The sequence below is a fragment of the Staurois parvus genome, unplaced genomic scaffold, assembly GCF_062004578.1.
Source record: "Staurois parvus isolate SC_StPar_1 unplaced genomic scaffold, SC_StPar_1.0 ptg000503l, whole genome shotgun sequence".
NCBI lineage: Eukaryota > Metazoa > Chordata > Amphibia > Anura > Ranidae > Staurois > Staurois parvus.
In genome coordinates, this window is record NW_028318299.1 from 743,454 (window position 1) to 756,898 (window position 13,445).

The following is a 13,445-nucleotide window of genomic DNA, read 5'->3' on the forward strand; positions in this document are numbered from 1 at the left end:
ACTTCCGATAGTGTTAGCGCCCCTCCTAGATAGCGCCAGTTTGCCCGCTAATGCACAGGATTTTTTTTACCAAAAACATGGAGCAGAATACATTTTGGCTTAAATTTATGACTAACTTTGAGTTTACGATATATTTTTTATAGCTGAAAGTAGAAAATAATGTTTTTTTTCAAAATTTTTGTGTTTTTTTTGTTTATAGCGCAAAAAATAAAAAGCGCACAGGTGATCAAATACCACCAAAAGAAAGCTCTATTTGTGTGAAAAAAAGGACGTAATTTTCGTTTGGGTGCAGCATTGCATGACCACGCAATTATCATTTGAGTTAGTGCAGCGCCAAACAGCAAAAAAAGGCATAAATTCCATTATCTATACCATAGTTTGTAGACGCTATAACGTTCACACAAAGCAATCAATATACACTTATTGGGATTTTTTTTACCAAAAACATGGAGCAGAATACATTTTGGCTTAAATTTATGACTAACTTTGAGTTTACGATATATTTTTTATAGCTGAAAGTAGAAAATAATGTTTTTTTTCAAAATTTTTGTGTTTTTTTTGTTTATAGCGCAAAAAATAAAAAGCGCACAGGTGATCAAATACCACCAAAAGAAAGCTCTATTTGTGTGAAAAAAAGACGTAAATTTCGTTTGGGTACAGCATTGCATGACCGCGCAATTATCATTTGAATTAGTGCAGCGCCAAACAGCAAAAAAAGGCGTGGTCATTAAGGGGGGTAAATCCTCTGGAGCTCAAGTGGTTAAGGGACCTATTATATCATGCTCATTGAAAAGTGAGACACTTTGGGATTATTAACCTTTCATAGGAAGCGGCCTTGTTAGTGCAATCACCGGGACAAATTAGGGAACCATCGTCTTACAGCGATGAAATAACACTTCCCTGCTACCTGCTTCTCAGACTATACTAACAATCTGTATGCTGTCATGTTTGTATTGTATGGTTAAAAAAAGAAAAATAATAATAAAACTGCCCCCCCCCCTTTCCTGAACCAAAAGATTTTCTCTCCCACTTCAGCTCTGTAAGATTTTACCCTCTTCATGACCAGGCCATTTTTTTTGCAATGCAGCACTGCGCTACTTTAACTGCCAATTGCACGGTCATCAAACGTTGTATCCAAATGAAATTTATATTATTTTGTTTCCACACAAACAGAGCTTTCTATTGGTGGTATTTGATCACCACTGTTTTTTTTTATTATTTTTATTTATATTATATAACAAAAACAATTTGGAAAAACAATATTTTTTATTTTCTGCTATAAAACATATCCAATAATAACAATAAACAAATCTTCATAAATTTAGGGAAAAATGTATTCTGCTACGTCTTTAGTAAAAAAAAAACACCAATAAGTGTATATTAATTGGTTTGTGTGAAAGTTATAGTGCCCACAAACTATGATATATATACTGAATTTTTTTTATACTAGTTATGACGGTGATCAGTGAATTATAGTGGAACTGTAATAGTGCAGAGGGCAATCTGACACTAAATGACGCTGGGCGGGAACTGACTAACTGCTACTGACATCACCAGTGACACGAATACAGTGATCAGTACTAATACAATACACTGTCACTATACTAATGACACTGGCTGGGAAGGGGATGAAATCTAGGGTGATCAAAGGGTTAACTGTGTGCCTAACACGTGTTAATATGTGTCATGTCTGCTGCTTTTTACAAAATATATTTTTATTTTCTTGTCCCTGCTTTGCAGGGAGAAGAAACAGAGAGATTGATACCTCTGTAAAGAGCCCTGTGTGGTTTGTCAACACAGGGCCCTGGGCTGTGATTGGACACAGCCATCAGCAGGTCCCGACCATGAACCAATAATGAGAAACTCCCGCTGTGTACAATCACGGCATGAGCAGGTGGGTGGCGGTGTCGCTGTGCCTGTATATGATATGTTCTGAACATGTCACCAACAAACATATCATCAGATCAGCCCCTCACCCAGTTCCTGGCAACCAAAGTGCTCCAAGGATGGACCGCCCAACACAAGACTCACTTACCTGTACACAAGGATGGGGACAATGAAGTCTGTGAAATTCGGATCCAATTCTGAATTTTCGATGGCCTCCATCATAGCACTGTAGTTGTCTTTCCATTCAACTCTCTGCCCGATGGGGATGAAGTTTCCTGGAATTGATAAGAGAATGCGTCACGCAGGAAAGTTGGAGAGCAAAAATATTTATTCCATTTAAATAGCTCACATGAAAGTTACATGTACGGCCAATGAGCTTCAGGGGCGGGGCTAATAGGGAGCCAATTGGTTGGGGAGGCAGATACGCCTCCTAAAAACAAAAGAAATCTGCCTATTAACCTCTTAATGTCTGAAGGTAAAACAAATCTTAACGTCTGAATGCTGTTTTACAACTTTGACGTGTGTTAGTAACACTGTACATATCATCACAATGACTTATCACTTATATTGTATCCAGATGGATTATAACACTTTTCTTTTATTATTGGGCCTTTATTTGGTGGCAGTTATTTTCACAAAGGAAAACTGGAACAAATTAATAATCCACCACCAAAACACCTATATTATGTTCTACTACTTCTGATGTTTGTGGCGATACCACATATGTATACATTCATTGATGTTTGTGTCCACAATAGGGCCAAGAAACAACAGTGCGCCTGACAGTGCGCCTTATCCTACCGAAACACACTGACACCCAGAAGAAACACTTGTTTTTAATCTTACTGAAAACATACTGACTCTGATCTTTAACCTTTCACCTTTAATCCCCACCCTGACTTTTCCCCTGACACCCCAACATAGACCAAGCCCTTATCTAGCTATTTTATTATTACTTTTTTTTTTTATAACCCCTTAACGCCGACATAACACAAAACCTGTCTTTGTGCTGGGAGCACGAACACCCCCCCCGTTTGGTTCTGAGTAAGTGATCAGTTACTAAAATCCAGAATGAGTTCTATTATGAAGTCATGCAGTATTTTAGTAGTGAGACATTCATTCATGTTTCAGCTGACAGCTGAATGGAAAAGGAATTGCCGGCGTTGCCCAGCAATTACAAAAAAAACCCTGGTTACCCCCCTCCTTTGGGTCTGATATGGATTTTGAGGGGAACACCTACACCAAGTTTTTTTTTTAAAAATGGCATGGCGGTCCCCCCAAAAATCTATACTAGACCCTAATCCGAGAATGCAGCCTGGCAGATCAGGAAAAGGGGGGCAAGTGAGCACCCCCCTTCCTGAACCATACCAGGCTACATGCCCTCAACATGGGGGGGGCTTTGGGACAGGGGAGGGCTCCCCCCAAAGCACCTTGTCCAAGCGCATCTTCCCCACAACCATGACCGGTGGTTGTGGGCAGGGGTGGACTGACAACTCATGGGGCCCCCGGGCAATAGGGGATCATGGGGCCCCTGTGTCCTTGCCCAAACTCAAAAAAGCCTATGAAAAAGGTACCAGGTGCATCTCACGGGGCCCCCTACTGACCCTGGGCCCTCGGGCAGTGTCGAGTTGCCAAATGGTCAGTCCGCCCCTGGTTGTGGGGGTCTCTGGGTGGGGGCTTATCGGAATCTGGAAGCCCCCTTTAAAAACGGGCCCCCAGATCCACCCCCCCCCCTTGTGCATGAGTATGTGGTACATGGTGCCGCTACTCATTCACAAAACAAAAGTGTAGTGTAAAGAATGGAGACAGTCTTTGACAAGTCCATTATTAAAAACAAAAATAAAAAAAGTCCCCCAAAGTAGATCCAACGTCAATCATGATGTCGCCATCGACCTGAAGAAACAATTCTCTGCTCTTGACACCGGCTCATGGTTGTCTGACAGCTGCGCTAGGATGACAGTTCCTAAATACTGTAATGATGTCACAAGGGGGCCCCCTTGTGACATCATCATGCGCTGTGATTGGCCAATGATTGGAGATACAGGATTTGGAGGTGTCGTAGAACAGATTTCTTTTAGGATATGATAGGTACAGTCGTAACGTGTAGAGAATAGAAAGCTGGATCCTCTGGGAGGGTATATTCAACAAACTTCAGTGAGATCCTGCGGACTTCCAACCAAAAAGGTTTAAGTTTAGAGCAGGACCTAAATATATGGAGCATGGTCCCCCGATCCTCCTGACATCTCCAGCAGCGATCCATGATGGTTGGGAAATATATACAAAGCACCACAGACATGTGGTACCACCTGTTTTCCTGAACATGTGTACATACTGTATAGAAGACTTCAAAATGAAGCGGATAATACGTTGCAGTTGATTTGGGCAGAAAGTTCTATTCAACTCTCTCCCCCATTTCTGTAAATGTACAGGTTTGAAACCCGGAGGAGACGGGAGGAGAAGGACATATATCTGAGAAAGGGTGTGAGGGTCATCATTACAGAACTTTTCAAAAGGAGTCAGTTGCTGACAAAAACAGGTGGATGGAGGGAGAGATTCCAGAAAGTGTTTAAGCTGTGGTGATCTCCAGAGGTCCAAGCCGAATCACCCCGTCAGGAACATCAAGTCTTCCAGAGAGGGCCATGTGGCAGATTGTAGAAAGTGAGGAGCTTGGAAGACTTCAATCTTCAACAGAGTGTGGAAAGGACCTTCCTGGAGACCTGGAGGGAATGTTGGGCGTCCCAAAATTGGTAAAAGAGGAGAGTAGGTGGATGCTAGTTGAGTGTTGCTGCAAATTCTGGCACAGATCCTCAACATTATTATCTTTTTTTATCCAACCTAAACACAGTGATACTAAATAATAAAAAAACGTATGGGCTCTGATACTAACCTAGATGAAGCTCTTATCTAGCTTTCTTATCCTTCTTATTATTATTATTTCTTTATATATATATATATATTTTTTTAAGCTTTTTTATCCTACCTAAAACATATGGGCCCTGACCATTAACCTCTAACCATTCACACTGACCTTTGGGCCTGACCTTTACCCTGAAACTAACCTAGAACACGCCCTTATCTAGATAAAATATTATTATTACTACTATTTTTTTTTCTTTACATTCCTCTGACACACAGATTTTTATTTTTTTTTTACATTTTCTCCTCTCTGACACTCACTGTGGCATCCAATGACAGCTCAGTCTCCATGCTGGGAGCTCACTTTTACCACAAACCCCTGTGCACATAGGTGCGTCGTTTCAGAAGAAAGCCCAATTACACAAAGTCATGGATTTGTGTGACTCCAGAGGGAACAAGTTAAACAGGTACGTCCAGAAAAATACATTGGGGTTGCTTTACTAAAGGCAATCATACCTTCCACTCTGCAAATGCAGTAGCTCCAGAGCTTAGTAAATGAGATGAAGATTCCCTTTGCCAAGAATACCCAATCACATTCAGGGAAAATACAAAAAATAATTTTTGCTTGCACATGATTGGATGATGGAAGTCAGCAGAGCTTCCCCTCATGTACCAAGCTCTGCAGAGTGCACAGACTTTAGTAAATCCCCCCCATAGTTGGGTGAAGAGGGGAGAACTGTTTTCATCTCCAGCAAAAGCTGTTTTACTGGGCAGCCGGGAAGACGTGTGTGTTGGGCGCAGTCCTGGCCGATGAGTCTTGGATGTGCGGTGCTACAAATTACTTTTTGTTGTCACAAGATTGTATTTCTGACATCTGAATGTATATAATTCATGGTCTTTACAAAGGATAAGGGGATGTCAGTCTATGCGGAACACATCATTGGTCCAATAATATAAAACCTATGAACTGATTTGATCTTTTAGGGTTAATCTCACTGCATTGTTTATTGATACATTTCTTAAATTAATTTGCTTTCAGGATGACTCTAGGGATGCAAGCTACAGCTGAGATCTGACAGTTGCTGTTCTGTCAGCTGGCTACTTCTTAGGATGCTGCCTCCCAGCTCTGGAGTGCACATAACATGTCTGATACTCATATGCTCCTTCAAACTTATCAGTAATGTTTTTTTTAGGGAGTATGTAGTGGCCAAAGCACTGTGTTCTCCAATATGGCCCACTCCCTCTGTTCCAGACTCAGATATCAAGTGGAAGTACACCCTCCTATTCTTTATTTTGAGGGTCTTCAAGAAATTCCCTGGGGGGGCCAGATGCGGCCCTTTACTTGCATTTATCCAGCCCTTGAGACAATATTTCTCCCACTGACACCAATGATGGAGCACCATTTCTCCCATTGACACTAATGATGGAGCACCATTCCTCCCACTGACACCAATGATGGAGCACCATTCCTCCCACTGACACCAATGATAAAACACCATTCCTCCTACTGACACTAATGATGGAGCACCATTTCTGCCACTGACACCAATGATGGAGCACCATTCCTCCCACTGACACCAATGATAAGACACCATTCCTCCTACTGACACTAATGATGGGGCACCATTCCTAACACTGACAGCAACGATAGGGCACCATTTCTCCCACTGACACCAATGATGGAGCACCATTCCCCCCACTGACACCAATGATAGGGCACCATTTCTCCCACTGACACCAATGATAAGACCCCATTCCTCCTACTGACACTAATGATGGAGCAGCATTTCTGCCACTGACAGCAATGACAGGGCACCATTCCTCCCCCTGACATCAATGATGAAGCACCATTTCTCCCACTGACACCAATGATAAGACCCCATTCCTCCTACTGACACTAATGATGGAGCACCATTCCTCCCCCTGACATCAATGATGAAGCACCATTTCTCCCACTGATACCAGCAATGGGGCACTATTCCTCCCACTGACACCAATGATAGGGCAACATTTTTCCCACTGACACCAATGATGGAGCACTATTCCTCTCACTGACAGCAATGATTGAGCTCCATTCCTCCTACTGACACCAATAATATGGCACCATTCCTCCTACTGACACCAGTGATAGGGCACCATTTCTCCCACTGACACCAATGACAGAGCACCATTGCTCTCCCTGACACCAATGTTGGAGCACCATTTCTCCCACTGATACCAGAAATGGGACACAATTCCTCCCAATGACACAACTGTCTGGCTCCCCCTAAAGACATAAAACTGTTCCTTGAAAAGGTCAGGAGACTCGTTGCTTTAAAGCCAAGGAAGCTGTCATCTTAGCCTCCGTTTGACCTGTAGTTGCCATGGTGTTGCCCATGTGATCAGTTATGACACCAGACATGTTATGACTTGACTTGAGTTCTGCTGTAACTGGTATTATGCATGGCAAGCCTTGAATGTAACTTTTTTGGGAAACAATTATGTCAGTGGGTTAGGTTCCACATTCAGGAGGCCATATCTGTAGTGAGGAGAGATATCTTTACTACAACCAAGACTACAGAAGTCATACAAGGGTCTAAGGGCTAAGGAGTGACCAACAACCTGTTACCAAGCTAAGGGACACCATCTGGATTTATTTTTGGCCACGAGTAATTTAACATTTTCTACATTTTGGCTAGCCCGCCACTCCCATAGCCTTTGGGGCTCCCCGAATGTTACTCACCAAGCTGGGCATACACTTCAGCTCTCTCAAAATCGTTCATTCTGCTGCAGCCTCTGTTGTCTACGATGGTGATCACGTTGGTAAGCTCATATTCATTTCTTACCATGGTCAGTCCGTGGTGGGTTTCTCGGGCCTCGGCGTATTCCTTGAAGATCTCACCATTTTCTAGGACATACTTACAAGAGTTAATGAAGGCAGATGCTCCATGGCCAGTGTAGCCAAACAGCTGTAGGAGGACTCGAGTGTAACCCTGACTGCCCAGATCTCCGTCATCCAGGCTGAAGTTCATGATGTTGGCCCTTAGCTCTCTAATGTCCATTTCTGAAGATTCTTCTTAGTATTTTTGTATTTGTTTTTGCTTTTTTCCTCCTATCTTTCTCAGTTTTTTGCTATTGTCTGTGTTAGCTGTTCGCCGTAGCAGAAACTTTCACTTTCATTTGTGAAAAACAGGGAGTTGCTATAAAGATGATATCTTTACTTTACAGCAAACAACTTTAATAACTAAAAATTGAATGAAATACTCAAAGTATTTCAAACATTTTTTCCATTTTGGGAGCAATGGGAGGCGGTACAGGGACCCAGGTCACACTGTGGGACCAGCATCAGCGTGAACAGGCGGTACGGGGGCCCATGGCCGATTTGACCTCGTTCATCCCATAGTCCTGCCGACTCACGAATAGCGTGGCCTCCTCAAAGGGCCTGAGCAAGCGCAGGTGTCACGCATGAGCTGACAATGGCTGACATCTAAGTTACACAGGGAGTACATTTATCCGCTTTTAACTTCAGGAAATCTGTGATGGCCTTTAGCTGTTCGTAAAGGCGGTCTAACATATGTAGGGTTGAATTACACCTTGTTGCAACGTCACAGCATGAGGAGTCGGTACGGGGGCCCATGGCAGATTACGTGCCTGGCAGCAGCAATGGGAGGCCCGTAATCTGCCAGCACCCTATGTCAAAAAATTGAACACACCAGCAGTGTGAGGAGACCTCAAAGTGGCACATGGCAGAGTGGAAGCAATGGGAGGCCGTACAGGGACCCAGGTCACACTGTGGGCCCAGCAGCAGCGTGACCAGGAGGTACGGGGGCCCATGGCCGATATGGGGCCTGGCGGCACCTATGGAAGGCCTGTAATCTGCCAGCAACCTATGACAAAATGGACAACCGCAGGAGTGTGAGGAGATTTCAAAGTGGCACATGGCAGAGTGGAAGCAATGGGAGGCCGTACAGGGACCCAGGTCACACTGTGGGCTCAGCAGCAGCGTGACCAGACGGTACGGGGGCCCATGGCCGATATGGGGCCTGGCGGCACCAATGGAAGGCCTGTAATCTGCCAGCAACCTATGACAAAATGGACAACCGCAGGAGTGTGAGGAGATTACAAAGTGGCACATGGCAGAGTGGAAGCAATGGGAGGCCGTACAGGGACCCAGGTCACACTGTGGGCCCAGCAGCAGCGTGACCAGGAGGTACGGGGGCCCATGGCCGATATGGGGCCTGGCAGAACCTATGGAAGGCCTGTAATCTGCCAGCAACCTATGTCAAAATGGAAAAGCACAGGAGTGTGAGGAGACCTGAAAGTGGCACATGGCAGAGTGGAAGCAATGGGAGGCCGTACAGGGACCCAGGTCACACTGTGGGACCAGCAGCAGCGTGACCAGGCGGTACGGGGGCCCATGGCCGATATGGGGCCTGGCGGCACCTATGGAAGGCCTGTAATCTGCCAGCAACCTATGACAAAATGGACAACCGCAGGAGTGTGAGGAGATTTCAAAGTGGCACATGGCAGAGTGGAAGCAATGGGAGGCCGTACAGGGACCCAGGTCACACTGTGGGCTCAGCAGCAGCGTGACCAGGCGGTACGGGGGCCCATGGCCGATATGAGGCCTGGCGGCACCTATGGAAGGCCTGTAATCTGCCAGCAACCTATGACAAAATGGACAACCGCAGGAGTGTGAGGAGATTTCAAAGTGGCACATGGCAGAGTGGAAGCAATGGGAGGCCGTACAGGGACCCAGGTCACACTGTGGGACCAGCAGCAGTGTGACCAGGAGGTACGGGGGCCCATGGCCGATATGGGGCCTGGCGGAACCTATGGAAGGCCGCTAATCTGCCAGCAACCTATGACAACATGGAAAACCGCAGGAGTGTGAGGAGATTTCAAAGTGGCGCATGGCAGAGTGGAAGCAATGGGAGGCCGTACAGGGACCCAGGTCACACTGTGGGCTCAGCAGCAGCGTGACCAGGAGGTACGGGGGCCCATGGCCGATATGGGGCCTGGCGGAACCTATGGAAGGCCGCTAATCTGCCAGCAACCTATGTCAAAATGGAAAAGCACAGGAGTGTGAGGAGACCTCAAAGTGGCACATGGCAGAGAGGAAGCAATGGGAGGCCGTACAGGGACCCAGGTCACACTGTGGGACCAGCAGCAGCGTGACCAGGAGGTACGGGGGCCCATGGCCGATATGGGGCCTGGCGGAACCTATGGAAGGCCGCTAATCTGCCAGCAACCTATGACAACATGGAAAACCGCAGGAGTGTGAGGAGATTTCAAAGTGGCACATGGCAGAGTGGAAGCAATGGGAGGCCGTACAGGGACCCAGGTCACACTGTGGGCTCAGCAGCAGCGTGACCAGGAGGTACGGGGGCCCATGGGTGATATGGGGCCTGGCGGAACCTATGGAAGTCCGCTAATCTGCCAGCAACCTATGTCAAAATGGAAAAGCACAGTAGTGTGAGGAGACCTCAAAGTGGCACATGGCAGAGTGGAAGCAATGGGAGGCCGTACAGGGACCCAGGTCACACTGTGGGACCAGCAGCAGCGTGACCAGGAGGTACGGGGGCCCATGGCCAATATAGGGCCTGGCGGAACCTATGGAAGGCCTGGAATCTGCCAGCAACCTATGTCAAAATGGACAACCGCAGGAGTGTGAGGAGATTTCAAAGTGGCACATGGCAGAGTGGAAGCAATGGGAGGCCGTACAGGGACCCAGGTCACACTGTGGGACCAGCAGCAGCGTGACCAGGAGGTACGGGGGCCCATGGCCCAATATGGGGCCTGGCGGAACCTATGGAAGGCCGCTAATCTGCCAGCAACCTATGACAACATGGAAAACCGCAGGAGTGTGAGGAGATTTCAAAGTGGCACATGGCAGAGTGGAAGCAATGGGAGGCCGTACAGGGACCCAGGTCACACTGTGGGCTCAGCAGCAGCGTGACCAGGAGGTACGGGGGCCCATGGCCGATATGGGGCCTGGTGGAACCTATGGAAGGCCGCTAATCTGCCAGCAACCTATGACAACATGGAAAACCGCAGGAGTGTGAGGAGATTTCAAAGTGGCACATGGCAGAGTGGAAGCAATGGGAGGCCGTACAGGGACCCAGGTCACACTGTGGGCTCAGCAGCAGCGTGACCAGGAGGTACGGGGGCCCATGGCCGATATGGGGCCTGGCGGAACCTATGGAAGTCCGCTAATCTGCCAGCAACCTATGTCAAAATGGAAAAGCACAGTAGTGTGAGGAGACCTCAAAGTGGCACATGGCAGAGTGGAAGCAATGGGAGGCCATACAGGGACCCAGGTCACACTGTGGGACCAGCAGCAGCGTGACCAGGAGGTACGGGGGCCCATGGCCGATATAGGGCCTGGCGGAACCTATGGAAGGCCTGGAATCTGCCAGCAACCTATGTCAAAATGGACAACCGCAGGAGTGTGAGGAGATTTCAAAGTGGCACATGGCAGAGTGGAAGCAATGGGAGGCCGTACAGGGACCCAGGTCACACTGTGGGACCAGCAGCAGCGTGACCAGGAGGTACGGGGGCCCATGGCCGATATGGGGCCTGGCGGAACCTATGGAAGGCCGCTAATCTGCCAGCAACCTATGACAACATGGAAAACCGCAGGAGTGTGAGGAGATTTCAAAGTGGCACATGGCAGAGTGGAAGCAATGGGAGGCCGTACAGGGACCCAGGTCACACTGTGGGCTCAGCAGCAGCGTGACCAGGAGGTACGGGGGCCCATGGCCGATATGGGGCCTGGCGGAACCGATGGAAGGCCGCTAATCTGCCAGCAACCTATGACAACATGGAAAACCGCAGGAGTGTGAGGAGATTTCAAAGTGGCACATGGCAGAGTGGAAGCAATGGGAGGCTGTACAGGGACCCAGGTCACACTGTGGGCTCAGCAGCAGCGTGACCAGGAGGTACGGGGGCCCATGGCCGATATGGGGCCTGGCGGAACCTATGGAAGGCCTGGAATCTGCCAGCAACCTATGTCAAAATGGACAACCGCAGGAGTGTGAGGAGATTTCAAAGTGACACATGGCAGAGTGGAAGCAATGGGAGGCCGTACAGGGACCCAGGTCACACTGTGGGACCAGCAGCAGCGTGACCAGGAGGTACGGGGGCCCATGGCCGATATGGGGCCTGGCGGAACCTATGGAAGGCCGCTAATCTGCCAGCAACCTATGACAACATGGAAAACCGCAGGAGTGTGAGGAGATTTCAAAGTGGCACATGGCAGAGTGGAAGCAATGGGAGGCCGTACAGGGACCCAGGTCACACTGTGGGCTCAGCAGCAGCGTGACCAGGAGGTACGGGGGCCCATGGCCGATATGGGGCCTGGCAGAACCTATGGAAGGCCGCTAATCTGCCAGCAGCCTATGACAACATGGAAAACCGCAGGAGTGTGAGGAGATTTCAAAGTGGCACATGGCAGAGTGGAAGCAATGGGAGGCCGTACAGGGACCAAGGTCACACTGTGGGCCCAGCAGCAGCGTGACCAGGCGGTACGGGGGCCCATGGCCGATATGGGGCCTGGTGGAACCTATGGAAGTCCGCTAATCTGCCAGCAACCTATGTCAAAATGGAAAAGCACAGGAGTGTGAGGAGACCTCAAAGTGGCACATGGCAGAGTGGAAGCAATGGGAGGCCGTACAGGGACCCAGGTCACACTGTGGGACCAGCAGCAGCGTGACCAGGAGGTACAGGGGCCCATGGCCGATATGGGGCCTGGCGGCACCTATGGGAGGCCCATAATCTGCCAGCACCCTATGACAAAATGGAACCCTGGGCTGGGGCAGGCAGAACCGCCGTATCTTTATCACGTTTTTCCCAGGCCACCGAATGGCGACGCTGCATATGCTGACGCAACGCTGTAGTCCCAACATGGGCCCCCTGGCCACGCTTGACTTTCTGGCCACATAGTCGACAGACGGCTACGTTTACTTCCTCGGGCGGCTTGACGAAAAATTGCCACACCGCAGAGTAGGAAACTTTGCCTCCGCTACTCCTCACTGGCTGACTGCTACTTCCTCCGTGCACACCGGCACCACTACTGGCCGTGGTGGTAGGCTGCAGTGGAGCTGGTGCTCTACTCCGTGGCCGTTTGCCTCCACTGACACTGCTGCGACCCTGCTGCCTCCTGGCAGCAGCAATGGGAGGCCGTACAGGGACCCATGAGACACTCTGGACCTGGCAGCAGCATGAAGAGGCGGTATATAGGGGCCCATGGCAGATTAGGGGCCTGGCAGCAGCTATGGGAGGCCCGTAATCTGCCAGCACCCTATGTCAAAAAATTCAACACAACAGCAGTGTGTGAGGAGACCTGAAAGTGGCACATGGCAGAGTGTGGCGATGGAGACAGCAGCAATGGGAGGCCGTACAGGGACCCATGAGAGACTCTGGACTTGGCAGCAGCATGAGGAGACGGTATATAGGGGCCCATGGCAGATTAGGGGCCTGGCAGCAGCTATGGGAGGCCCGTAATCTGCCAGCACCCTATGTCAAAAAATTCAACACACCAGCAGTGTGAAGAGACCTGAAAGTGGCACATGGCAGAGTGTGGCGATGGAAACAGCAGCAATGGGAGGCCGTACAGGGACCCATGAGAGACTCTGGACTTGGCAGCAGCATGAGGAGGCGGTATATAGGGGCCCATGGCAGATTAGGGGCCTGGCAGCAGCTATGGGAGGACCGTAATCTGC

At 48.7% G+C, this 13,445-nt stretch overlaps 1 protein-coding gene across 1 annotated transcript in view; it reads right to left on the bottom strand.

The window, feature by feature from the left end:
• The window catches only part of LOC149451960 (uncharacterized), a 41,978-nt gene extending 34,088 nt beyond the window's left edge, over window positions 1–7,890 (bottom strand). The window contains exons 1-2 of the mRNA XM_089689914.1: window positions 7,466–7,890; window positions 2,036–2,162 (exon numbers count right to left, since the gene is read on the bottom strand). Coding sequence (XP_089546040.1) covers window positions 2,036–2,162; window positions 7,466–7,784 — 446 coding nt within the window. The 5' untranslated portion in view covers window positions 7,785–7,890. The remainder of the gene's footprint in view (window positions 1–2,035; window positions 2,163–7,465) is intronic.
• Between the last annotated feature and the right edge of the window lie 5,555 nt (window positions 7,891–13,445).